The sequence below is a fragment of the Alexandromys fortis genome, unplaced genomic scaffold (genome assembly GCF_014885135.2).
Source record: "Alexandromys fortis isolate MF-2015 unplaced genomic scaffold, M_Fortis_MF-2015_v1.1 scaffold_221, whole genome shotgun sequence".
Taxonomy (NCBI): Eukaryota; Metazoa; Chordata; class Mammalia; order Rodentia; family Cricetidae; genus Alexandromys; species Alexandromys fortis.
The window spans coordinates 1,610,142-1,636,859 of NW_026068096.1; the positions used below are offsets into that span (position 1 = coordinate 1,610,142).

The following is a 26,718-nucleotide window of genomic DNA, read 5'->3' on the forward strand; positions in this document are numbered from 1 at the left end:
AAGCCACCTCGGGAAGTTCCCAATCATAACCAGACTGCAGTGCCCAGAAGGGGTATGGCTGAAGCAAAGACCTGGAATATTGGTGCGTGATCCTCCAAGTGTGGCCACCGAGGGGGGGGGGGGATAGAGTGGAGCGACTCTAGGAAGCACTTCCGTTTCTTCTCAGAACTCCTCCCACCACTGGGAGGAGGGAGTGTCTGCCCGGATTCTGACTCCGAAGTTCCCGTCTTCGGCCCACTTGACAGTCAGAGCTGAGAGGTTGAAAGCCTCACCCAGGGCAAGCCCCAGCCCCACGCCCAAAGGGACTTCCGGCCTTGGGTAGCAGGAAGTGGCTAGGCCTTCCCTCCCTCCACCCTAGGCAGCTTCCTGCCAGCCCCAAGCTGGGGAAGGGACGTGGGAAACCATTTTTGGGGGAAACAGGGCACTTCATTCCTGAACAATGAGCTTGGGACCCTGAAGGAGCAAGCGAGGACTAAAGTTCACGTCTCGTTTCCGTTTATTTGAAATTAGGTGCTCGTGTAAGGTTCCCCCCACCCCCCCAAATTTCATTTCAATAAAGGAGACTTGGGTGAGGTGGATCCCCACAGCCGGATTTTCTCCCCGAGGGTGGCTAATGCTATCTGGGGGAAGTCCGTCAGCGGAAAGAGGGAACTATGGGTGGGCTCGGCTCCTGCCTGAGGCCTCCACCCTCAGCTCAGGGGACACATCACAGGCAGTTAAAAAAAAAAAATCATAAAAAAACCAAAAAAACACACACATTTAAATAGATATCCAAGACAGCTTAAAAAAATGCACCCATGTATCCCCCTCCCTTTTCTTTTTGGAAAGAAGATTGAAAAAATAAACCAAATGCTTGGCCTCTACCCTCTGGAATCAATCCCCTCCCACCCACCCTCCACAAAAATCTTTACAGCTATGGCCGACACTCGTTCACATCCCAAACCATTAAGGTTAAACACACAGTGGGAGAGGTGGGGTTCAGACAGAACAAAGGAGCTGAGGACAGGTGGAGCCTACACAAAATTGACAGATGTTGGGGGCGGGCACACATCCCATTAGCACAAAATTTAAAAATGTGGAGGAAGAAAATACCCACAAGATAACCCTTGTTGAAAAGCCCCAGTTTGAGGGGAGGGCAGTCGCCCATGATCAGTAAGGCCAACTTGGGCCAGCAGCTCGCCCTCCTCAGGGGGGGGGGGTTGATGCACTCACAGCTCAGCACCCCACTGCCCATTCCTGGGTGCAGGTGAGGTTGCCCCTTAAGCTGGGCTTGGGGACAAGAGGTACAGGGGTGTCTCTCTGGGCCCCCCCACCTACCCCAGTTTTCTTCCCTAGAGAATAGCAACCATTACTGGCTCAGTCAGAAATGAAATCTATAAATAGTTCCCCAAGCTCCACTGGGAAGGAAGGTTAGGGAAGTAAGTGGGTGTGGGGAGGAAGGGAGAGGACAGCCGGGTTGGTGTCCATAGAGAAGGTGGTGTTGTCTGTCCTTTCCTGCGGGGAAGAGGAGCGTCCCCACCTGACCGACAACCCCTCAGCATCCTCCATCTAACTAGCATGGCAATAGCGGGGCCAGCCAGGCAGTCGTGACTGAGAGGCAGGAGGAAGGCTTTGTGGACAAAGGTATCCCTGTGAGCTGGGGGGAAGGGATGGAGGGATCCAGCTGGCCTGGAGTGGAGGCCAAGTCTGCAGATGGGGGTGGGGGTGGTAGATACTCATCTTGGGGTCCCCAACCCTCATCTGTAAAGTGCTTCTTGGAGAATCTACATTTTGAGTTAAAAACCTGAATCGGGTTATGGAAGGGGGTGGGGAAGAGCTGGGCGGAACGGAAGGGCTGGGGGTGGGTGGCTTCCTCTGTCTGGGCATCTGGGAACAGACTGCTACATATTTGGAGCTGAAGAAGGTGGGAGGGAAGGGCCCTGGCGCAGAGGCCACCAGAACCGACCATGGTGAGGGAAGAAAGAGATGGGCGTGTGACCAGGGATGCAGGGCAACCGGGGGAAGTTACAAAAGAATCAGAAAGGCTGGTGAGTGGCAATGGAGGTGATCTCCTGCCCCCAGAGCTGGGCTGCTCAGCGTCCAGGCTGTAGTGCCCCACCCGCCCCGTGTCTGGGGTGGAGATGTGACAGACCCAAGGGGGCTGGATCCTTTAAGCCATTACGAATTCAGACTGGATGTCCGGGTTGACTTCAGGCTTCCAGACGGAGTCCTCGAAGTCGAGGCCCAAGCCTCCAGCCTCACTGGGGCTACCTCCGCCTCCGCTGCTGCTGCTGTCACTGCGGCCAGCCTTGCGGCTGGGGGTCCAGTGGTAGGGACCCCGAGCGTCCCGCCGCGCCTTCCTCCGCAGGCGTTTCTGCTGCAGCAGGAGCTGGAGGCGTTCCACTTTGCAGCGTGTGGCACGGTTCTCTGTCTGCCGCAGACGGTCTCCTACAAAGGGAGACCAGGCACCTGTGAGTCTCAAGCCCCCACTGCAGACGCTGGAGCACCAGTCAGCTAGACTCTTGAAAGGCGCGAGGAAGCCCACCGCCCCGGTCTTACGCTATAGTTACTGAAACATGCTGGGGAGGGCAGCCTGAGCTATGGGCTGAGTAAGAGGTGTACAGGGATTTGATCAATGAAAAGGAAAAAAATTTAGTCAGCCACTTGAGAAGTGCAGGAAGGAATTTGGGCTTGGTGGCACATGCCTTTAATCCCAGCATTCCAGAGGCAGAGACAGGAGGATGGGGGACTAGCTAGGTTTACACATAGTAAACTCCAGGACAGCCAGGGTTACATGGTGAGACCCCATCTCAAACAACAAAAAAGCTCAACAGCAAAAAAATGTAGTTTAGTCAATGCATGGATTATTTAGGAAGCAGAGACCAAAGCATTCCAGGTTCAAGACCAGCTTGTACAAGGAAGTAAAAACCCCTCTGAAAATAAAGGGAAGAGCTGAAGGCTTGGCTCAGAGATGGGAGCCCCAGCCTAGAATCCCCAGTGAGGGGCTGGGGGTGTGGTCAGGGTGGAGCTTCTGCCTAAAATTCCCTAGTCAGGGGCTGGCGGTCTCGCTAATAAAATACAAAGCTGGGCGGTGGTGGCGCACGCCTTTAATCCCAGCACTAGGGAGGCAGAGGCAGGCGGATCTCTGTGAGTTCGAGACCAGCCTGGTCTACAGAGCTGGTTCCAGGACAGGCTCCAGAGCCACAGAGAAACCCTGTCTCGAAAAAACCAAAAAAAGAAAAAAAAAAAAAATAGAATCACAAGTGTTAAAAAGCTTGTGCCTCAGTTTCCTACTTTCGTAAACATGCAGCAGGTGATCTAGGTTGAGCAGTGGTCATTATCATCCCACAGTGTGGGTAGGAGTAGGCACATCTGGCTGTGTCAGGAGGGCTAGACCTGACTCAGTCATTCATCAAAGTACCCAAGGCCATCTGGAGATGGGCCTGAGGAGGGGAAGGAGGAAGTGGCAAGGGAGCCCCCTGGAGCACACAAGGACACTCTATGCAGACACAGTTGTCTCTTCTTCCCAGCTGGGGCAGGTCTGGGGGGGGGAGCAGCAGCTGTCAGCTCCAGGGGGTCCCCAGTCCGGTCAGCTGTCCCCTCACCCACCAGTACACAGAGGAGGCCTTGAGAAGCAGGAAGGCTAGTAACAGGGCCACTTACCAGGGGGTTTGCACATTCTGATCTGGCTCTGGCCCTGGAGCAGGGAGGTGGGGGAAGTGGCTCCCAGCTTCTCACAGGAGGTAGTTTTTGGGGTGAGGTCGGGGGCTGGTGAGGCAGGTGAGCACTGGGCATGGCAGCGGAGCTGGGTCAGGGAGGGTGGCATGCCCTGGTAATGCCGCGTGGCACTTAGGAGGTCATTGAGTATCTGCAGAATGGTGCCAATGTCTCGCCGTGGCCGCCCACTGCTGTCTTGGCAGTTGGGATGCAGTGTGCCTGCAAGTGGAAAGGATCGTGAGTCCCAAGGCAGTCCAGATTCTCAGTGTGGCAATGACACAGGCAGACAGGGTAGTCTGCAGTGTCCAGGTCTGGTGGCAGACCATCCGTTATCCCCAGCTACTCAGGATGCTGAGATGTGAAACTCTAAGCCAGTCTGGAGGGACTCTGAAGACCTAGGAACTCTCCCCAATATCACAGTGACCACACATGAACTACAGATGGCGTCCTGTGTGTCCAGAGTCACACCAGTTCATGTCCTAGACTGCTGGGGAAAACCTTTACCCAGTACATGAGATCTCAAGATCACTCCAGTGGTGACACCTACCAGAGAAGGTGCCTGAGAAGACCCCAGGGGCATGGTTCACGAAGCTCTCGATGACGGCACCAGGTTTGCGGGAGCGAGGGGTAGGGCTACTGCCTGGGGTTGAGGTGGCATTGCTGCTAGCCGTGGGGGAACAGTCCATCTGCTAAGAGATTGGAAAATGGTAGGTAGGGTCGTGATGGGTCCACCCCTCAGTCCAGCATTCCAGGTATAAATTCATCGGGCTCAGGGTCAGGGAAGAGCATCTGACAAAGGCTACAGCTGGAGCCCTTAAAATCCGCCCCTGAATACAAAGATAATTATTTCCATCCTCACCTCAGAACAGGTTGTGGAAGCTGCATGGGATCGAAAGGAGCCAGCAGTGACAGGCGAGGGGGACACAGGTGAAGGGCTGCTGGATACCGGGGGGACTCTGGCGGCACTGGACACCGGCCTACAGGGTGAGGACACTGGGGCAGTTACACTGGAATCTCCCCGGGTGGCGGCAGCGGCTGCAGCAGCAGCTGCGAGCACATGGCGGTGCTGGAGCGGGGCGTGCTGGGCAGCCAGTTGCAACTGTACGAACATCATGTGATCCCCAACGCGAAGGGCCAGAGTCAGAGGTGAGCGGCCTGACAGAAAGTCACTGACCTAAAGACAGAAGTAGGGAGACACTCATCAGTTGAGGGGGTTCTCATCCCTGATGCCCCCAGCCCAGCCCAGCCCAGCTCTCCCCGCAGTGTGACCTGGGGCCTCTCGCCGCCCCTCTCTGGGCTCTGGGGTCCCTGTCGGTGCCACGGACGCTTAAATAAAATCAATCTGTATTTCCGGAAGCCTCCTCCGGCAGCCCGGCCTGGCCCGGGTGTCGCTGGGGGCTGTGGGGGGGACAGAGGTGGGTCAGATTGGGGCCTCTGGTTCTGGGTCCGTTAAAGGGGAAACTGAGCCCAGATGGGGCGGGGCCCAGCGGATGATGGTCACTGCCCTCCCTTGAATACCCACCCGCAGCCCCCAGATCCTGCTTGCCTATGAATCTAGTTAAGAAAATCCTCAAGATCCCTTTTAAAGCTAAGACACCCAAGAGGCAGGCTGGATCCTGAAGGAGCTCTAATGGTTAACCTTTGCTTTCCCAAGATAAATATTTATATATCCTGGGGGGGGGGGGGACCGACCTGGAGGCCTGTACCCAAGGGCTTCCAGATGACCTGCCAACCCTTCCCTCCCCCAGACACTCTGTAGGGCTGATTTGTGGGCCTACCTGACCCTTGGATGCCCTGGGCACCCTTTCTCCCACCTCTGGGACCCAGACTATCTGCCTTGTTCTCCCCAGAGGCCAGGGTGTGTGTGGGGGGGAGGTTTCTGAGAAGTGACACAGGCCTATGAGTCACCAGACCGCCTCGCAGAACTCCCTCCCTCCCCTGGCTCTGTTGGCAGAGGGCTGGAGTAACCTTCTCGGCTTGGGGCCCCATGGGGAGGGGATGAAGGGGTGGGCAGGCAGGAGAGCAGCCCCCACCCTGCACTCCCTCCTCTGTGCCCCACATCCTTTACAGGGAAGAGCCTGAAGTGGTTTCTGGGCAGCTGGGATCGCCCCTTTCTCCCAGGGGAAGGGCAAATGGGTGGCCTGCTGAGTAATCCACTCTGGTGACCTCAAGGCTGCACCCAGCACCCACTAACTCCCTCCTGCCAGGCGCACCCCCCCCACAGGCCAGCAAGTGCAAGTCTGCTTAAATTAGCCCGATAGTCACCTTCAGCCCCCACTGATAGCTCCGAGGAACCCCGCCAGAGGCAGGACCACTGGAGTGTTCTGAGGCCCCAGTGTCCACTGCGCCACTAGGCAGGATGCTACGGTTTGGTTTGTAGTCTATGGAGTGAGGGCCATGCCCCTCCTCCTGGGGACAAACTCCAGCTGCCTGTGTGGCTGTGTTAGAGAACTGGAGGAGCTAGGGAACCCGGCTGTGAGAGAGGAGGCCCTGTTATGGTTAAGAATGGGGAGGGGGGTGCTCAACAAAACCTGGAAGCCTCCTCAAGAGCCAGGCCCAGCCTCCCTCTGGGCTGCTTACTAAATATTTTCTTAACATCCTGTCTAGGCCTCCCTGGCCCAGGGCTGGGTGCCCCTGCCTGCCCCTCCCCCTGCCAGGGCAGGGAACAAAGGCCAAGAGACAGGAGGGGGATAGGATGACTGCCGCTGCTTGCTGCTTTGCCTTGGCCGTGCTAAGTTTGGTCGGCTGGCTTCCCCAGAGGCACAGCTCTCCCAAATGAGGATTTTTTTGTTTTGGTTCAGATTTTTTTGGGGGGGGGGGCTCTAGATTAAGAGTGTGCCGGGCTGTGGAGGATACAAGTTCCAGCCAGCTCAGGTCAAGGTCACCCATGGTTAGGACTGGTCAAAAGATTGGACTCCCCCACCCCCACCCGTGGCAGTCACCGTGGGAGAGAAAACTTCTCAAGGTCAAGTGGTCAGGTGCTGGGGGAGGCAGGGAGGAAGAGGAAGCCTGGTGACCAGGCCAAGCTGGCACCGAGGTGGGGCTTTCATCCCTTCCCCCACAGGCCACCAGGGAAGCACAAACAACTGGAGGCTCTAAGGGTGTCCAGAGAGTTGCGTGGTCCCTAGGCGTAGCCGCTGCCTGCAGCCCCCCCCCCACCCGCCGGGTTAGGGAGAGGGTGGCGGTTGCTTACCTGGGTCTCGGTCAAACTTTCCAGAGCTTGCATAACGGACTGTTCCGGCCTCGAGGCCTGGGACTACAAGAGAGGGACGAAAAGTGTCTTCAGTGTAGGTTTGGAGCAGGGAATGGGGAGGGGGCCCTATGTGCTGGGGGTGGGTGGGAGAGCTCTTTGTAAGGGGCAGGATGGTGCATTTAAGCAATGAGGTGGCCAAGAGACAGGAGCCTCCAGGGCACGCGTCCCTCAGTCATTTACCATGAGGCCAGCTTCCACAGTGGGCACGAGCGTCAACTTGCTACCATCCCCCACGCCGAATTCCTGCAGCTTCCCCGAACTGAGCCGGCTGGGGGTAGGAAGGAAGAGGGTGAGACGGGAGACAACACCGAGACGCGGAAGCGGAGGCCGAGGAGGAGGGCTGTGCGTGCGCGGGGGGGGGGGGGGAGACGACAGGGGAGCGCTTCCCACCCTTACCGCTCCCCAGACCCAAGTGCCGGTGAGGAGGCCTCTCACTCCTGTGAGCCCTCCCCATTAACCAGCTGACTGAACTCCAGGTTAAAGCAGCCTCCCATCTGCAAGAAACAAGACTTTTCCATCACCTGAACCCCCGTGGGCTCTTTGCCACCCTCCCCCGCGCCCCCCTCCTGGGCAGCTCCTGCCTACAACTCCCCAATTCTTGTCCGGGCTCGTCTTTGTGGGCGCCGCGGGGCTCCGGCCCTTTCTGATAGAGGCCTTCGGGGGCTCCGCCGACCCGGGCTCTCCCCCTCCCTCTCCGGCACAGTCTGCTGCTCAAACAAAGGAGACCCTCCCCCCTCGCCCCTCCCCCACCAGGGCCCCTCCACTGGGGATGGACACTGCGTGTCCCCAGAGGCCCGCGAGGGGATGAGGGGAGGGGAGACTCCCTGGCCTGGAGGCGATTTAAATACCGGATTGGGGGAGGTGTGGGGAAGCGAGAACAAAGGGGGGCAGAGAGACGTAAGTGATGGGGAGACAGCCAGACGCAGAGGGGGCCGCCGAGCAGATGCGGAAGCGGCGAGACCGCGGGCACAAGAGGGGGCGGCTGTGCGCCCCCCCAAGGCGCACAGAGACTGGACCCCTCCCAGTGCCATCCCAGAGGCCCACGTCGGTCGTGCCACCCCCGTAGTTCCCGTGCATCTTGGGGCCCCGCAGGGCGCTCCTGCCTTTGTGCAGACCCTGGCGGGGGAGGGGGGCCCCAGGCAAGTAAAGTAAGACCGCGCAGAGGGCGCCCGAGAGCGCGCGGCGCGCCCCCCCCCCCCCCCCCCCGTCTGGCTGCCCCCTGCTTCCCAGCGCGGCGCGCTCTTTGTTTCCGCCCGGGGCCCGGGCCCGAGGGGGCGGCCTGGTGCCAGGGGGCGCGCAGGCGAGGGCGGCGCGCTACCTACGTGTCTTTGTGAAGCAGAGCCAGGCGCTCCTTGGGTACTTTGAGGCGTTGGGATAGCCTTTTGCGCAGCCCTTCCACGGTCTCGTCGTGGGGCACCGACAGGTCGTAGCGAGTCCCCGTGGTACTGTGGATCGCCAGGGTCATAGGTGAGGCCGACTCCGTGGCCGTACTCAGATCGCAGGCGCCGCCGGGGGCCCCGCGCCGGCAGCTTCGGGCGCCGCCGGGCTGCGGCTCCATCCCCGGCGAGCGCAGGAGGCCTGGGGGCCGCGGGTCGCCTCCAATCCTCGTCGGGACTCCCCCGCCGAAACGAGGTCCTCTTCCGCTCTGCGGGTGCTCAGGGACCGGAACAGTGCGTGTGCCCCTTAGGGAAGGTTCCCAACGTTAGCAAGCGAGCCGGCAAGCAAGAATCCGAGTGGTGCTCTGGGGTCGCGTGGGATCCCTGGGTTGCGCCCCGGGGTGGGGTCTACGATCCGGTTTCTTCAAGGCGCAGGGAGGGTCCTACAGAAGGGGTCGAGCTATCCCGGCTCGCACGGTGCCTGGATTCCTCTCGGGTCTTGCTACCCCGCGCGTCCCTTCCCTTAGCAACAGCAGCAGCCGCGGCTCGCAAGATCTGGGGGTGAAAGTACGAAGGAAAAAAAAGTTATCATGTATCAACGTTCCAATGGGCGGGACCACCGCCCCCTCCCATTCACTACTTACTCCGCCGGCCTAGCGGCAGCCAATGAACACACACATATCGCCCAGTCCGTCGCGATCCCGGGCCAATGGGAATCGCCGCAGGGCTACCCCACGTGGCAGTGAGACCCCTCCCTCCCCATACCCCGCCCCATCCCTTCTGCATCCAATGGAGACGCGTAGGGTTGGGCTGATGCGGCTCCTGACCCGCCCCCGCGCCCCCACCCGCGCCCAGAGCCATTCATAAGGCCCAGAGTTCTCAACAAAGGGCGGGCGGGCCCGGACCGGAGCCGACCCGAGTTCGAAGACTTGGCACCTCTCTTTCCCCCAACTACCCTCCGCGCGAGCACAGCCCCCCTTCCTCAAGGGGGAGAGGTCTGGGGAAGAGGCGAGGACCGACCATTGTTCCTGACTAAGGGAGGAACAGGAAATCGTGGGGCCTCCCTACTGGGTCTGTCCGGGAAGCAACTGCCTGCGGAAGCTGCAGCTTGAGCCCTGAGCCTCGTGGCCAAGGGTCGCGGGCAGGACTCTCAAAGACAGGCCAGTCCTCCACCCCGTGGGTGGGTGGGTGGATGCAACGATATTGGAGAACCTGGGCGGGACCCACGGCCTGGGCGGGGCCCTGCAGCTCCGTGACGTGGCTCCGATTAGATCCGTCCCTACCGAACCTGTGCCACTTGGCGTCCCAGCCTAGTCCACCGTTCCCTATTTTTTCTGTGCCCCCCCCATCCCGGGTCGGCCCGTTTCTCGAGGTGCGCCCGTCCAAGCCGTGACGTGACGCGGCGTCCCCGGCTGCGCCCGCGCGCGCCCCGCTCCGGGCAAGCGGTGAGTCAGCAGCCCCGGCGCGCCCTCTGCAGTCCCCACCCGGGAGCGCTGCCCGAGTCACGGGGGAGGGGGCGCAGAGACTTTTGAGATCTGCAGGTGGGGAGGCCCCATTAAGAACCTTTAGATTTAACAAGCGGAGATGTCTAAGACCGCACAAACGGGGAAACTGAGTCTGGATTTGCAACTAGTTCAAGGTCACTGGTTGGAAAGAAGGAGTGCGCGGGGGGGGGGGGGGGGGGGGGGGGGGGGGGGGGGGGGGGGGGGGGGGGGCGTGGGCTGCGGTCCTGCCAGGGCGGTGCCCATTGCGCGTGGTCCCTCCTACCCCACAAGCTGGAGGGCTCCCCGTCCCAAGGCACCCTAGGTGCAGACGGTTCAAAGAACAAAGAGTGGGGCAGCCTAAGGAGTCCACGGCGGGTGGAGACCCTTCTGCCCCTCGTGCGGCCCCGCCCCTACTCACCCGGAGCCGCAGGACGCAGGTCCTGGGTCACCACTGCTCCAGATGACCTGCGTGCAGGTCGTGGTGAGAGGTGGCCCTGCTGGTCTGGGGACAGGCGGGCAGCCCCTGAGCCTTTATCCGCGCCGCCTTCCCTGGGGTGGAGTTTGGGCGGGCAAGGGGCGGGGGGCTGGGCGATGGTGACGCATCTACCCCCCCACACCCTCCCTCCTGCTGGCCTGGGGCCGGGACACCCGGCCTTAGGGCTTCACAGCACCCATAGGACAGTGCCTCGGCCGCTGCGATCGGCTGGGATAACTCCTGACTCCCCAAGTACTCTGAAACACCTCATATTAGCAGGGGGGTGGGGGCTTTCTGGCCTGTTTCCCTGCCCCGCCCCCTTCCCTGCTGCCCTGGCGCTTCCGCCTGGGGGCGCCCGCGTGGGTAAGGGGGGCGGGACGGGAAGGGGTTCCTGAGTCAGCAGCCTGGGTCCAGGAAAACAGGGCAGTGTCACCTGCCAGACAGTGGGGTGTCCCAGACAGCTGCCTGATAGCCTGGCCTCTGCATCCTTTACCGGTGACCTCAGAGGCCATTTTTGTTATGGTTCAACCACTCCTGACCTGCCTAGGCCAGTCAGTGTGTGACCTCCATGAGTAGCCCTGTCCCTGAGGCACTGTGCTGTGGCGCATGTGGTCAGGGTTTAACCTGTGGGAGTTCTCCCCACTGCATATGGGTCCCAGGAATGAGCCCAGGTCATCGGCCTTGGTGTAGCCAAGCGCCTAGAGGAGAGACTCCACGGGCATCCTGCACCCCCAGGTGTGTGACCCCTGGTCATCACCTCATGAATGCATTGACACACACTGGCCTTTGGAGTGCACGCTTACCCACCCTGTGGACCAGGAAAGCAGCCCTTTGGCCAAGGCCGCCACTTGAGTGGCCTCAGCAGGGGGGTTCTCGAAGGTGACAGAATGGGGCCAGACCCTTCAAGGTACTCTAGACCCTGCTCTACCACCTCCTGTCCACTTCTCCAGTCTGGCCTTTATCTGGCCTGAGTGTCTCCACCACCCTACCCTGGGGCCCCTCCCAGGCCAGTTCCTTCCTAGGTCTCCTTCCTGCTCTGACTGATCACTCTGGACAAGCATGCTGGGCCCCCAAGCAGGGAGGTGTGCCCCAACACTCCCAGTCCAGAGAACACTTGGAGGCCCAGGAGCTCTGAGAGATGAGCAGGAGTTGGTTCAGGAAGTAGGGAGACCTTTACCATTCAGAGTTGTAGGTGTGGAGGTCAGAGGTGAGGCTGGCCTCAGGAGGGATCACAGAGAATGTGGTGTGGGCTGGTGGCAGGTGAGGTAGGCTGGCCCTGACAGGACACTTAAGCTGGAAGCTTGTAATAAATGCTGACTAGACTTCCTGCTTCCTAGCTCTTATTCCTATGTCTCTAGGTGTGAAGCCTCAAGACTCAGTGGCTCTTTCCAGGCCCTGCCCTCTGGGCTCCGTCTCAGCCAGCGCAGGCTGTCCTGTCCTGAGGCCTGGCCCCAAAGCTCACACCTCCTCTTAGGAGTGGGAGGGTCTGAGCGACTCACACTACAAGGTACACTCGTCCAGGCCAGGCCATTCCAAGGGCTCCTGTTGACATCTGCCCAGGCTGTGTCTTTGGTCTGACAGGGTTCCTAATGGTCTGGTCAGCCAAGACCTGGGCTCTCAGCCTGAGAACAGAGTGGAACCTGGGCAGGCCTGCCCGCACACCTCTAAGCCCCTGTGACTTACCTGGGAATACCCCCAGGCTGCTAATACGTGGAGGGCTCCAGCACATTCATTCCCAGATCAGGCTCATGTGGCCATGGCGAGTCACCCAGAGGGCCCTGATACAACATGACAGGGTGTACTCAGACCCTAGCTGGCATGCTGGTCACTTGTCGAGATGGTTCAGATGACCTCATAAGGGCAGGCTCTGACCCTGCTCATCCTCCCATCCCCAAACTGGTGCCCCTCTCAGGCCCCTGAGGAGGACGCAGGTCAGACAGTAACCGGCCATCTGGGGTGAGGGTGGGGTGTAGAAAGGGATGCACTGGTGCCACCTCACCCCACCCAAGGCCAAAATGCCTAAGAAGGTACCAACCACACCAGGGACTGGGAAGGTAGCCAGCCAGGCTAGGGCCACCCACAGGTGGGGTGTGCCTAGGGCCGGGCCTCCGTGGGAGCAGGTGGTGCCTGCCTCTTCCCAGAGCCTGTAGGGTGGGGGCAGGGGGCCTTAAAGGGAGGGCCTGGCCAAGCTGGTGGTCTGGGTACTGAGCCTGGCCAGCAGCTGTAGCGGTATCCACCATTGCCTGCCCTGCTCTCAGTCCTTGCCTATCCCACCCAACCCCGCAGGCAGCAGCCCAACAGCCAGCCAGCATGTACCCCACCCACTGCTGTCTGCACACCTCTGGGGGCCCAGATACAAGAGCCCCAGGCAGGGGTTGGGGTCCTAGCTTTGTGCTATGCAGAGTCAGAAACCAAAATGCTCAGTTGGTTCCTGGTGTTTAATGGAGGCAGGCTGGGGCAAGCTGACTGTCCAGGAGGCTCTGAGGGGGAAGGAGTGCCAGCTCTCCCAGGCGATGGGGATCCCAGGCTGTGAAGGCTGGGGAAAGACTTCCAAGGCAGGCAAGGCATCAGGACGCTTAAGTCAGCAGTTGGAGCACTGCTGCCCTCTGGTGGCAACTTCAGCAGCAACCAACTGTCGGGATTTCAGGAAACAAGTTTTCAGCTGCTGGTACCTGCCTCAGTTTCCCTGTGGGTGACAGACATTGCACGCCTACTCCAGGGCCTTCACCAGGGCCTCATTGGCCTCAATACGGATCTGGATCTCAGCCCGAGCTGCCTCATCCGCTGCACCAGACAGCTCCGACTGCGCCTTCTCCAGGTTGGCCCGGGCTGCCTGCAGAGGAGTGGGCCATGATGAGGGCCAGGCAAGGCCAAGCAAAAAAACATCCACACTCCTGCAAGCTGCCTCCCTACCAGCCAGGGGACTCTTGAGCAGTACCCGCCCCCGCCCTGAACCTGCTTCCACATCTGCTCACCCCTAGGTCCAACATGTCCAGCGTCACAGCTTCCTCGGCCAGTAACTGCACTGAGGAGTCCGCGTTCACAGTGATGGAGCCGCTGCTCACTGCGGGAAGAAAGGGCTGAGCAGACCCCTCCCCGGGACACCCCAGTCTCTGCCTCTAGTCCAGGGTGACCCCACAGACTGGCAATGAGGTCCAGCTGTGGCTCGAGCACACCTGTCATCCCAGGCCCTGGGAGGCACCAGTGTAAAAGAGGCGCTGGGGCCAAGGCTCAGCTGGCAGTATGCCTGCCCGTCATGTAAAAGGCCCTGGGCTCAGTCCTCAGCGTGGCAGAAACCTGTCACCTCCAGCACTCAGGAGGTGGAGGGGAGGATCAGGGGCTCAGAGTCAGCCTGGGCATAGGAAACCCTTCCCTAAAAACAAAAACAAAAAGAGAAGAAACAGGAAGGCCCAGGGCCCCTTGGGAGAAGCACTCACGGGAAAGCCAGGCATGGCCAGAGCTGCCTGTAAACCTCACGCTGGGGAGTGGACAGGGCAGTGACGCGGCTCACTGGCCAGCCGCCCTTGGTCAGGGGGATACTCCAGCTTCAGTCCCTCTCTGAGAGGAGTTAAGACAGTGCCTTTATGTGTGTACAACACATACAACCTTCTCGTCCTCACCCCCACGCCCACCTTGTCAGAGACGAGACCTCTCCTTCATCTGGAGAAGGGGTGACATGAGAGAAAACCATCCGCCCGGAAACATAGGTCTTTCAGACTGGCTCCTTCCTACACCAAAGCTGACCTACCCTGAAGCAAGTTCCTCAACAGCCACCTGTATGTCTCTTCCTTTGTCAGCTGAGGTCTCTCTGTGCCCCAGATGGCTGCATCTTGGTCTTGGTGAGCTGCGCAAGTCTTTCCTTTGCTTTCTCCATGACCTGTGGGGATCTGAGCCTCTATTCACCCTGGGCCACACTCACCAAAATACTTAGTTGTGGTGCCGTCTTCGGCATGGACCACCACCAGCCCAGGCCGTAGGACCTGCAGCGTGGGAACGTGGGATGCCAGGATGCCAAAGGCTCCAGTCAGCGTAGGCACGTCCACCTGACGGACGTTGGCACCGTCAAAGAACACCTGCAAGAGAGTGTAGAGTGTGGAAGTGGGCATTACCCGGTGCCCCGAGACAGGGCTTTCCTAGTGCCCACAGTAGACTTGGCTTGCTTACCTGGGAAATGGGATGTCTAAGCAGTGTCGAGGTGACTGAAAGAGGGCAATGCTGGGCACGATGCTAATCTTGGAGATGGGGTTTCTGGGAAAACCTAAGGCTGTCCTCCCTCCTCAGGAGTTGCTATACAAGGCTGGACAGTGCAAGAACACCCTAGGTGGCCTTGTGAGGAGGCCAAGTGCAGTTGGCAGAACCTTGGCTAGGGCCTGCGGAGTGCAGGGTTTTGGGTTCAGGTGAACATTTTGGGACAAGTAGCTTGGGGTCAGTCCCAGGCGACCCTTCAGTGGCAGGATCTGGGCCTAGCCAATCACTAAGAACAGCTCTGGATGTGGGTACTGGTGACTCCTCCATGGGTAGGGAGGAGGATCCTTGTGACCCCCAAGGGGATGGCTCTGTCCGTGGTTCAGATGAATCCTACGGTTCAGGTAACACCACCTAAGTCTTGGTTCATAAGGCCTAGAATACAGTGATCCACCCAAGAATGGGGTTTGGATGACCTGTATCAAGGTGTAAGGCATGTAGTCCAGGGGACACTCCCTTAGAGGGCAAAATCCGGGGTTCAGGTATAGGCGAACCTCAAAGTGGTGGAGTCTTAGGCACGCGTAAAATTTTCGTCAAGGGGCGGAGTCTGGGGAGGGGGTCATGCGGCCCCTGTGGGGGTAGAACTTGAGGCCCAATAGAGGTGACCCCACGTGGGTCAAGTCGGGGACTTGGTGACCCTGGGGGCTGTGAATTCGCACCTGCGTCGGAGAGGCGAAGGTGAAGGACATCTGTCCGGGCCCGGCGGCGGGGGCCGGTGCTGCAGCGGCCTCGGCGTAGGCACGCGCCTGGAGTACCAGGCGGCGTAGTGGAGTACGGCGAAGCAGTGCGGCGGGCAGCATGGCGGCTAGAACGACAACGGACTCTGGTGGCACGTTTAGCGGACACACCGGGACAGAGAGGCGGCCTTGAGAGAGGGCAAGGAGGACGACGACGCGCGCGGAGCCTGCTGGGAGGCGCAGTTCCCACAAGTACGCAGGCGTGCACTACAATTCCCGGTAGGCCGCGGGCGAAGCAGAGCGCGCTAGGCATTCTGGGAGGTTTCGCGCTAGGCATTCTGGGAGGTTTAGTTTGCCTTAGCAACACCTCCTGCAATGCTGCCTAGGAATGGGTGAAGCCTAGTCAGTGTGGTTTATTCTGGGAATTGTAGTTTTCTTCGCCTTCAAATTGCAAATGACGCCCTCGGTTAGGCTGTTCTGCAACCGTACACCTGCTCGCAGGAGGGGACGTTTACATTGAAGGGATGCCCGCTTGATGACAAGTGCATTCGAGGTAAAAAAGAAGCAAACCTGTAATATGTTGGGAGATAATTAAAATTTAGACTACCAACCAGGTGTGGTGGCACACTCCTGCAAATCCCAGCATTCGGGAGGCCGACAGAGGAGGATCACCGAATTTCACGACACACAGTAAGAACCTATTTCTAAAAGTGCAACTGAATACGTTTTTAAAAACCAAATTTATGCCAGGTGTAGTTAATCACAGTTCTCCGGAGGCTGAGGCAAGTGGGGCTTCTATGCGTTCAAGACTTTCCAGGTCTACATAATGGAAACATGTCTATAAATAAATACATAAAGACAAATTTATGATGCCGGCTAAGGTGCATGCTGGAGAGAGGTCGTATCTAGAGAGGGGAGGCGGGCAATTGAGATTACAGAGCGGCATGTACCTCGGAGCCGGCAGAGGGCGCGCGAAGCCTGGAGATGTTCTCGCTCCTCTCCGCAGTCCCCGCCCTCCCTGCGGGCCTCCGCCCCCGCGCGCCGCTGACGCAGGAAAGCGTGCGCGGGCGGCGGGGGGGGGTCTCCATTGACGTCTTTTATGTCTGCGCAGCCTCGCTCTCGGCCATGACGTCACCACCCCGCCCCCGCAATCACGCAGGTTCCAACCCCTGCTGAGCTCTTGGTGCCCATACCACCCCATGTTGGATCACAAAAAATGCAGGTTTAGGGTTGGTGGGTGCACAGTAGGAAAATCGTTGGCTTAATTTAAAGGATTCAGTGTTGAACCTTAAGGAAGCAGCTGGCAGCTAGAGGGTAGTGGTTACTCTTGAACCCGGGGTCTGGCAGATGCTAATGTGATTCCTTTTGTGATTCTCCAAACTCTAGACTCTGGGCCTCAGATCTATGCAATAGCCTAGCAGTCATGGCCTCAATCAAGCGCCACGAGAGACATCGGGTTCCCAATCCCTATAACCTGGACACTTTCCTGGGCAGTGGGCGGCTAGAAACTCCATTCCTTTCTCCAGATGCTTCCTGTACGAATGTCCCAGCTCTTAAACACACATCCCCGTCCCAGAACTCCGTATCTATCCAATGCTCCAAGAAGCAAGAACCCAAACTTAGGACATGCGTGTCCTGTCCTGTTCTGTCCACCAGACATAGCCACTGTACTTCATCGAACGAGTCTTTGAAAAACTAAACCCAGGGTGCTGGAGAGAGTACTACTTTTCCAGAGGACTTGAGTTCCATTCACAGTGTACGGCTGCCTGCAGCTGCAGCTTCAGAAGACCTATCCTTTTCTGGTGTGTGCGCACATGTGCACGCACACACGAAGCACACACATAGAGAATTTAGTATTAAATTCGGGAGCGGTGACACTCTTGAGCATAAGAGGCAGCCTGCTCTGTCTACATAGTGACTTGCAGACAAGAATCCCTGCGTCAATACCCTTCACTAAATCAAAGGAGGCTGGTGTCCCAGAGATCAGTGTAAGGCGCCCATCTACAAGACAGACTCTTCCACCGGTAGGTCCTGGGAGCGTGGGCTTAGAATGGGACAGATCCTGGGTTGGAACCCGAGTATCAACAGGAAGAAAAAATAATTGGTTGCAAGGAATTGTCTGGAATGGGTCATTAAAATTCTTCCTACATTAGCCGGGCGATGGTGCACGCTTTAATCCCAGCACTCGGGAGGCAGAGGCAGGCGGATTTCTGTGAGTTCGAGACCAGCCTGGTCTACAGAGCTAGTTCCAGGACAGGCTCCAAAGCCACAGAGAAACCCTGTCTCGAAAAACAAAAAAAAAAAAAAAAAAAAAATCTTCCTACATTCATTTAGTTAGTGGGCAAGGAGGCAGCAAATATTCGGACGTCGAAGGACAACTTGTGGGAGTAGGTATTCTTACCCTGTGGGACCCAGGGATGGACCGCAGGTCCTTGGGCTTGGCTGTAGGCACCCTTGTCTGTTGAGCTCAAGCTGGCCTAGAATTCTGTGTCGTTTGATTGGCCTTGCACTCCTGATTCCCTTGATTTCATATCCCAGATGCAGGTGTGCACCATCACAACCAGTTTTGCGTGCAAGTTTGAGCTGTGTGGGTATCATTGGATATCTGGGGTGTAGGGGAACGAAGCCAGGCGTGTGGGAGAAAAATGTACATAGACCTCACGGCTTGTAGACTACGGAGATCTACATACTGGAATTGAGCACCCGAGTGGCAGGTGAGAAACTAGACAGCCTAGGGTCCCCCAGACTTGAGATACCCAGTGTTAGGGGAGGGGGAAGGACGCAGTGCGCCCACGCACAATGTTCCGGGACACTGCAGCACCAGGTAAGCTGAGTCGTGCAGCGGTGCGGGGGGCGGGGCCGCCCGGCCGCGAGAGGGGGCGCCCGGAGCTCAGGCTCCGCCCCCCGCCCCCGCCAGAAGGGAAGGGGAGGCGGTGGCCAGCGCGCAGCGAGCCAGACGCGGCGGCAAGAGTGGCGGGGGCGGTCAGGCTGCGGGACCGGGCGGCTACCCGGTGCACCGAGCCAGGGGCCTGAGCGGGCGCACCGCCAACGCAGTCACGTGCGCTGCCCCTCCTCTCTCGCACACCTCCTCAGCGCGCCGCGCTCTCCATTCATAAATTCTCCGCCGGCTCCGCGGCCACCGAGCTCCAGAGCCAACCGGGAGCGCCTTGCATCCGCCACCCGCCCTCCCGCCGCCCATGGGCCGCACGCCCCGGCGCTGAGGTAGGCGCGGCGGACCCTGGCGCACAGGGACGGGCGGGGACGGGCGGGCGGATACGCGCGGCCAGGGGATGGCGACCAGCTCCCGGGCCCGCCCTGACCCACCAGTCCTGCCGAGCGCGATCACGCGTGGCTTCGGGGAGGGAACGGAAAGTGGGAAAGGCTTGAGCCGCCCTGCACCCCGCGTACCGTCGGCAGCCCGGAGAGGGAGCCCGCCCGTGCCGGCCCTCGGCCTCAGTTTACCCTAGTGACAGAGCGAGAGCAGTGTCGCCGTGGCCTCCTGGATCCGCATGAACCTGGCATCGGGTCCTCTGCGGGGGGGGGGGGGAGGCTTCCTGTAGGGACCCCTTGTCTAGGCTGGCGTCCTCGCTGGCCCTCATGACTCCACCTTATTCGCCTTGGATCTCCACCGTCTTCCTGTCACTCCCATCACCATCCTTACCATGCCCCACCCCCCTACAGCCTGAATTCTTTGCCCGACCTACATTAGCGCCCCTTGCCGCCGGCCAAAATTGTTGCCTGCTGTTCTCAGCCCCGGAGCGCTGAGGACACGTAACCTTTCGGGGGGGGGGGGAGGGCACATTCGTTTTATCTGGGTCTACGTCTCCCCAAAACTCCCTTGCGGTCCGAAAGCACTGGCGACGCTGGAGCCTGCGAGCTCTTTTTCGATGGGGTTAGGTGTTTGCGTGCTCACGCTTGGTATGGGAACTAGGGATGGCTGGCCAGAGCGGCCCCTGACACCCCAGGATCCTCCCCATTTTCTGAATGAGTCAGGTGGAATTTTGAGCAGCCCCTTCCTGAATGTTGCTCCCCACCCCAACCCGAAACGTGCCCTAGTCTCAGTTTCCCCACGCTCCTGGTGGAGGAGCCATCTTGGCCGCGGCTCGGGACGCCCCTGCGGGCGGCCTCCCCCGCGCCCCCACCCGCGTCCCACTGCCTGGCAACCCGCCCCCCCCCCCCCGGCGCGGCCCTGCGCACCGTCGCCATGGGAACCAGATTTTTCAGGCCAGGAACAGATGAGCGTCTTTTGTCCTTTCCACTCCCACCAGTGTGGGGCACGGGGACCATTCCCTCTGGAGTCGTGACTTGGGTGTGGAGGGGGTCACTGGTGCAGCCCCTCCCTCGGGTGCGCTGCCTTCAATTCCTTTTCTATCCCCTGAGACCCGAAGGACACCTGGGATCTCGACAGAATGTACTGTGGGACTTCATGTCCCCTTCTTCCAAGGGTGATTTCCCTTTCGTGGGCATGGATGGGCTACCTTGCTGGGCCGGCCGCACCGGCCAGCCAGGGAGGTGGCTGGGATGTAGGAGAGCCACTTGTACATAGACACACACGCACTCACTCCTGCGCACGCGCACGATGCCACCTTCTATGTGATAAAGATGGCGAAAGAGAGGTCCTGGGAAAAAAGCCCTGGCTCCAGGCGCCCTAGGGAGTGGGTGTGTGTGTGGGGTGTGGCTCACATTGCCCCACCTGTCCATGAGTCACACCAGTGACGGCAGCTGATGCTCTTGCACGGGGATGGTGGGGGCTGACTTGCAGGGGCTCCTGTGGGGAGGGGCTGGCAGAGCTGAGCCTGAGCTGGTTCTATGCCCTACCTGTAGCCTCAAAATGCAGCCCACGGCCACCATGGCCACAGAGGCCACTACCACCGCCACGGTTGCCCTGACGACTTCGTGGGACAATGCTACCAGCCGCCCCACGGTGGGTGGTGACTCCTGGAAGTGGGGGTGGGGTGGAATAGAAAGGAGCCCTCCTGACACTTCCCATCCCGTGCACCTGACCCCCTCCCCTCAGGCGGAGCCCGACCCCATCTTGGACAACTATGTACTGCTGGTGGTGGTGATGTCGCTGTTCATCGGGGGCACGCTGGTGGTGCTGTCTGGCGTTCTTCTGCTCTGCAAACGCTGCTGGGAGGTGCACCAGCGCTTCAACAGGTGCATACCCAGGGAACCTCTTTGTGACACGCCCAGGTGGTGCCTACAGAGCCCCACAAGTGGGGATCCCCATCACTGCTCACTCCTCGCTTTCTTACTCAGGGCCATGGATGAAGCAGAGAAGACCACCACTACTTACCTGGACAACGGCACCCACCCTATACAAGGTGAGGGGCCCGCGTGGTCCGCAGCATCCTTAGCTGCACTTGACTGTGCCTCCCGCCGCGCCCCGCCCCTCGGCCCCCTGCCCGCCCCCTCGGGCCGCCTGACGGTCTGTCTGTCTGTCTCCCCCACCAGACTGGGCGCAGTTCGAGTCCGACTCATCTCTGTTTCCTTAACGCCCAGGCGTAGGTGCGCACAGGCGCGTGCTGAGAGCGAGTGAGTGTGTGAGCGGATGAGCGAGTGCCCGCCGCCCCGCCCAGCCCGCCCTGTCCTGCCCTCACTCGGCCCGCGCCCCCCTCCCGACCTACCCCTGCCCAGCAGCCTGCCTGGCAGCAAGACACGCGAGGCCCACCCGGGGTCCACCCTCTCTTGACTCTCCTCACAGACCCCGACTGCAGGGGGGAAGACCCCGAGAGCCAGGACACCGAGACAGAGCGCTTCCTAGCCACCAGCTCCACCGGCCGCCGCGTGTCCTTCAATGAGGCTGCCCTGTTTGAACAGAGCCGCAAGGCTCAGGACAAGGGCCGCCGGTGAGGGAAGCCAGGGGGAGGTCACAGCTTGGTGCTGAAAGCTGGGGACCCTGGCTCAGGCCTTTTGGTGTGGGCTGGCAGGGAGGTAGTAGAGAGTATCATATTAAGGTATAAGCTATGGTTAATGTGTTGAGCACACTGCAGACGGAGGCAGGAGGATTACCAGAGTTACTTTTAAATGTTTATTTATGTGTTTCTGTGTGTTTATGTACACGTTGGTGCAAGTGTCCATAGAGGCCAGAAGAGGGCGTCAGATCTCCCTGGAGCTAGAATTACAGGTGATTCTGAGTAACCCAGTATGGGTCCTGGAAACCCAACTCAGGTCCTTTGCAAGAGTAGTAGGTGCTATTAACACCCGAGCCATTGTTCCAGCTCTGATGCTGCAAATCTGAGGCCTGACTGGCCCACATAGGAAGGACCATGGCTGGCATGGGTACATGCGGTTCAAGACCTGCCTTTAAAGGGAAACGCCAGGTATGGTAGTGTGTACCTGTATTGCCAGCCTGTGGCCAGCAGAGGCAGGAGGATTGCTGTGAAGTTCAAGGCCAGCCAAGGCTTGAGAGTGGTACCTCAAAGAACAAAAACAAACAAACAAACAAAAACCCAAAAGGGGGATGTTGAGTGTGGCAAGAGACAGAGGCAGAGGGTGCTCTGTGAGTTCAAGGCCAGCCTGGTCTACACAGAGACCTGATCTAGAAAAGTGAACCAGCAGTGGTCCCAGTACCTGGTAGACAGATGGAGGCAAGGGAATCAGAAGTTTAAAGTCATCCTTGAATGGGGAGTAGATGGTAAAATAGATGTTCCTCTAAGGGCTGTCAAGAGCTGATTGTCGGGGGTCCCCCAACATAGGTATACCCTGACAGAGGGGGACTTCCATCACCTCAAGAATGCCCGTCTCACCCACCTCCACCTACCGCCCCTCAAGATCGCTACTATCCATGAGTGTGACCCGGGCGAGGCCAGCTCAGTGGCCACACCCCACCCAGCTACCACCCCTAAAGACAGCTTGGCTATTTTCCAGGTAAGGGTCAGTGCTGCAGCCAGCCCTGGTCCTCGGCAGAATGGTGGTGGGTACCAAGTGGAGTCCTGGCTGGCTGGGGTGGGGAAGTGGGACCTCCCCCTCACCTCTCGTCCTCTCTCAACCTCTCTATCTCACAGCCCCCCGGGAAGGCCCTCACTGGCCACGCAGTGGGTCCCAGCTCTGTCCTGCCAGGTGATCCCTACAACTCTGTGGACTTCTCCGAGATCAGCCCCTCTGGCTCCAGCGACTCTGGGGAGGGCACCTCGGTGAGGAGGGTCCCCTGTAAGAGTCAGGCTGGTGGGAAGGGTGCTCAGCTCCTCTCAGCCCAGGGAAGAGAACTAGACAGGGTCCAGGAGGGCGGAGCCAGCCTGAAAGAGGAAGCTAGAAGGGTGATCCCTTGCTTAGTGGGGACCCAGGGGGGACTCCATGCCTGACAATCGTCCCTGCCCCCCCCCGTTCCCCAGTTAGATGCAGGTGCCCGGGGTGCCAAGGCTGCCGGGCCTGGGCCTGAGGCAGCACTTGGGGAGATAGGCACAGGCTCCTCGGGGCCAGGCCCTGTGCTGCAGTTCTTCACACGGCTACGCCGCCATGCCAGCCTGGATGGGGCTAGTCCCTACTTCAAAGTCAAGAAATGGAAGCTGGAGTCCAGCCAGAGAGCGTCCAGTCTGGACACAAGAGGTAAGGCACCCCGGAGTGACCGTGACTGCCAGGGGCCGTCTGGATGGAGGCCTGGCAAATGGGCAGGAATTCCCAGGGCCTGCGTGTCTCCTAGGCAGGTGACCATCCTGTAACTTGTGACCCCAGGCTGAGTGTCCACCCTACATTCCCAGGACGTGTGTGCACTGGTGTGGTGCTCCCCGTCACCTGTCCACAGCTCCCTGGACCTCCACCAGTCCTTTGGCCTGGTTAGGCTTTGGCTTTATTAGAACAGTCACAGGGCCTGTAGCGGGTAAGGTCCCGGCTTCCACTTCCAGTACCACATAAACCCAGTGTGGTACTGCATGCCTCGGCACTCAGGAGGAGGACAGTAATTCAGAGCTAGCCTCAGCTACGTAGTAGGCTTGAGGCTACCCTTGGCTACATGACTACATGAGAGCCTGCCTCAAAAAAAAAAAAAAAAAAAAAAAAAGAAGGTGGGGGGCAGTATTGAACTAATTCTAGGATCTGTGAATGGCTGTTTGTTGTGAGACAGTCTGTGTGGCCCAGACAGACCTTGAGCTCCGGGCAACCCTCCCGGTTGCAGGGGATCACAGACACAAAACTACCCAGCTAATCCCTCTGCACTCTTGATAAGGCCCTGGACAGTTAACAATTTGGGCTTTTGTGGCCACATTGTCCCATCTCAACCTCTGCTGTAGGAAGTGACTTTCATGTGCAGATGAATACGGATTTTGCTTCACTAAAAGCTATCATAGCCCCAGGATCCAGGGTTGCTCACTGTAGAGAGGACGCTCAGGTTTTACCTGGGTGGCAGTGGCTCCCAGGCACTGACTTCCCTGTGGGGAGAGAAGGGGGATAGGAGGTTCTAGATGGCACAGGGCTCACACCCTCCCTTTCCAGATACCACTGTGGGAGGAGGGTCTGGCTGTCTGGACCAGAACCTGTTTGGTGGATGGCTCCCAGCCCACCTGGAGAGGTCCGCCCAGCGGCAGTTCTGTGTTTGGGGAAGATCTTGGCTACTGGCCAGGAGCTGGGGCAGTTTCCCTTCAAGCTTCCTAGGCCAGGGCACAGCGTGTAGGTGGCACCTTCTCTCCTTCCTGGCCCTAACAACTCCATCTCCCCAGTGCCTGCTGCTTCAGCAAGAACTGGGCTGTGTTAGCCACTGGGTGTCCTTTCTCCTGGCCATACCTGTCCAGCCAGGGTGTTCTGTCTGGACTGCTTTCCCCTGAGACCTTCTAGTTCATGCCTAATCTCTGGACTGGACACATATGCCCTCTGCCTCAGTTTCTTCAACTGACCGACTACCACCTCCCCACAGGTTCCCCTAAGCGGCACCACTTTCAGCGGCAGCGGGCAGCCAGTGAGAGCATGGAGCAAGAGGGGGATGCCCCCCATGCCGACTTCATTCAGTACATTGCCAGCGCAGGCGATTCGGTGGCCTTCCCACCCCCCCGCCCCTTTCTGGCCAGCCCCACCAGCCCGCCCCCCACTCTCGGCAGGTATTTTTCAGTAGATAGAGATGCTAAGGGTGGGCCTGTGGGCCCCTGCCCTGCCCCGTCCCCCCTAGGTGGCCCGGGGACTGCCCTCCTGGCCCTGTGGACACGAACTCGAGTCACACTGGCCACCTCATGGGGGCCACCTCTCCAGCGCAGACCGGAGAAGGAGGAGGGAAACAGGGAAAGCTTGGGTAAGGGTAGGTGGGCAGTTGATGGCTCCAAGGTCTCCAAAATGGGACACCCACCAGAGCAGGGCAGCGGGCTTGGGCCTACCCTGACCCTGCCAATTTGTGGCAGACTCCGAGGCCTGAAAGGCTCCTCAGTTGTCCCAGCAACCCTTCTGCCTACTTGTACTCCTGATATGTGGCCTGACCCCTCACACAAGCCTTGGTGATTGCTTCTATCAGAAGCAACCTCCCTCTCCAACCCAAAAGCAAAACTCCCAAATGCCAAAACCAGTAGGATACAGACAGAGGCCCTGCAAACTTGGGGTGACCCTTGGCTTCTGTGATTCACACCTGGCCCTACCATCCCATGACCAATGGGTGAAGTAACCATGTAGGACCAGGGGCCGATTTGGAGTCTAGTTCAGGTCCATTCTCTTAAGTCCCCTTGCACATCAAGAGAATGTATTTAGGAGTGGCCCAGGCTCCATGAGGGTCCCTCCATGTCCATAGTCCCTAACGCACAAACGTGTGGCCTGGCAGGGCAGGGCAAGGCCTGCAGGCTCTGACCACGTGGGCCTGGCCTTGCAGGCTAGAGGCGTCTGAGGCAGCGGGAGGAGCAAGCCCCGAGACTCCTCCGGAACACAGCATCAGTTTGGGGCCCGAGCATGCGCAGCAGCAGGACCCACAGCAAGAGCAGGACGCCGAGCATGTACAGTGCAGCTACCGTGACCTGTGGAGCCTTCGTACTTCCCTCGAGCTAAATGCAGCCACTGCATCGGACCACAGCAGCAGTGGCAATGACCGCGACTCAGTGCGCAGCGGCGACAGCTCAGGATCGGGCTCCGGGGGTGGCGGCCCAGCACCTGCCTTCCCGCCCCCACCGGAGTCTCCGCCTGCTCTGCGGCCTAAGGACGGCGAGGCCCGCCGCCTGCTGCAGATGGACAGTGGGTATGCGAGCATCGAGGGCCGCGGTGCAGGTGACGAAGCCTCCGAACTTCCCGCTCCAACCCGCAGCCCTCCCCGCAGCCCGCGAGCCTGGCCACGCAGGCCACGCCGCGACTACAGCATCGACGAGAAGACGGACGCACTTTTCCACGAGTTCTTGCGCCACGACCCACATTTCGATGATGCGCCACGCCATCGCGCACGGGCGCATCCTCACGCCCACGCTCGTAAACAGTGGCAACAGAGAGGCCGGCAGCATAGCGACCCCGGTGGCGCACGCGCGGCCACACCCCCAGGGGCAGTCCGTCCTGCGCGTGCGCCCTTGCGTCGTGGTGACAGCGTTGATTGTCCTCCTGAAGGCCGTGCACTGCCGACCGCAGGTGATGACCCGTCCATTCCTGTCATCGAGGAGGAGCCTGGCGGCGGAAGCGGTGGATGCCCGGGCTCTGGGCTGTGCGTCGAGCCCGCCGGGGCGCTGCTGGACAAGCTGGCAGTCAGCCTCGACGATAGACTCTTCTCACCCCGTCTCCCTGAGCCAGTCGCCTCCTCCCCGGTGCTGATTGTCGCTGCTGCTGCCCCCACGTCTCCCGACCACAGCCCGGCCTAAGCTCTGTGTACTCGACCCGCCTCTCGGCAGCTTCCCTGGCGGCACGTGGGGCCCATGCGGATAGCAGAAACCTGGGGTTGCCGTGCATGCGCACGCAGCCCGACTCGAACTGCGCACATGCAGTGTCCCATCACTTAGCGGGTCACAGTGGCCTCCAGAGGCGCGAGGCTCCAGGACCCCGGCTCAGCTGCAGGGTGGATAAAGCATTCGGACTCTCGAGTCCTAATATGTCCAACCATGGCACCCAGCCTCTGGCCACAGAGGCGGGTGAAGCAGGTTCTTAGGTACAAGCAGCCCCCCTCCATTAGTGAGCACGTGCTGGTGATACTATTGCCTGCCATATGCTTGCGTGAACCTACTGGAGGGGAAGGGACCTTGGGGTAGAGAATCAACGAGGAGCTCGCTGCCCCAAATCCTGAATCCATTTACCTCACCATGGTGTGCGCTCTAGCAGCAGCCGTATCCTCCCTCTCCAAGCAATAACCGCCACTCCCGCTCTCAGCATGTGCACAGGCCCCACCTCATCCCATTCAAGAGCCTTGGGCTTTGGACAGACAGACAGAACAGCCCAGGCGGCAGCTTCAAGTTTCCCAAGCTTTATTTATTGCCAAAATATAGGGCGGCCTCGCCTTGAGAGCCCGCCCACTCCCTGCCCTGTGCCCTGCGTGGGTAGTTGTGTTGTCTGGTTGATCATAAATGTCTCTGCATATTCACTCGCTCTGGGTTTTTTCTGCAGGCCACCTTGTGCCTCGCCTGCTCCAAACACC

At 59.5% G+C, this 26,718-nt stretch overlaps 3 protein-coding genes across 7 annotated transcripts; 1 reads left to right on the forward strand and 2 right to left on the reverse strand.

The window, feature by feature from the left end:
• Positions 1 to 478: 478 nt before the first annotated feature.
• On the reverse strand, positions 479 to 10,362 carry Midn (midnolin). Of its 4 annotated transcripts, none has more exons than XM_050123588.1 (9): positions 10,228 to 10,362; positions 8,272 to 8,880; positions 7,130 to 7,217; positions 6,890 to 6,952; positions 4,966 to 5,094; positions 4,556 to 4,870; positions 4,244 to 4,382; positions 3,643 to 3,915; positions 479 to 2,427 (listed from the first exon to the last, which is right to left on the reverse strand). In XM_050123588.1, the coding sequence occupies exons 2-9, from the start codon at positions 8,505 to 8,507 to the stop codon at positions 2,150 to 2,152; spliced, it is 1,521 nt and encodes a 506-aa protein (XP_049979545.1). In that variant the 5' UTR covers positions 8,508 to 8,880; positions 10,228 to 10,362; the 3' UTR covers positions 479 to 2,149. The 4 variants fall into 4 exon arrangements, with proteins under 4 accessions (XP_049979545.1, XP_049979544.1, XP_049979547.1 ...); XM_050123587.1 differs by having other exon boundaries at positions 4,244 to 4,385; XM_050123590.1 differs by lacking the exon at positions 4,966 to 5,094.
• A 2,342-nt stretch (positions 10,363 to 12,704) lies between these two features.
• On the reverse strand, positions 12,705 to 15,469 carry Atp5f1d (ATP synthase F1 subunit delta). Its single transcript, XM_050123596.1, has 4 exons — positions 15,189 to 15,469; positions 14,204 to 14,357; positions 13,260 to 13,348; positions 12,705 to 13,117 (listed from the first exon to the last, which is right to left on the reverse strand). Exons 1-4 carry the CDS (start codon positions 15,327 to 15,329, stop codon positions 12,995 to 12,997), a joined length of 507 nt encoding a protein of 168 aa, XP_049979553.1. The 5' UTR covers positions 15,330 to 15,469; the 3' UTR covers positions 12,705 to 12,994.
• A 150-nt stretch (positions 15,470 to 15,619) lies between these two features.
• On the forward strand, positions 15,620 to 26,664 carry Cbarp (CACN subunit beta associated regulatory protein). Of its 2 annotated transcripts, none has more exons than XM_050123585.1 (10): positions 15,620 to 18,428; positions 20,031 to 20,130; positions 20,224 to 20,363; positions 20,466 to 20,530; positions 20,911 to 21,055; positions 21,905 to 22,076; positions 22,214 to 22,342; positions 22,541 to 22,754; positions 24,055 to 24,235; positions 24,940 to 26,664. In XM_050123585.1, the coding sequence occupies exons 2-10, from the start codon at positions 20,038 to 20,040 to the stop codon at positions 25,949 to 25,951; spliced, it is 2,151 nt and encodes a 716-aa protein (XP_049979542.1). In that variant the 5' UTR covers positions 15,620 to 18,428; positions 20,031 to 20,037; the 3' UTR covers positions 25,952 to 26,664. The 2 variants fall into 2 exon arrangements, with proteins under 2 accessions (XP_049979542.1, XP_049979543.1); XM_050123586.1 differs by having other exon boundaries at positions 24,988 to 26,664.
• The last annotated feature ends 54 nt before the right edge of the window (positions 26,665 to 26,718 follow it).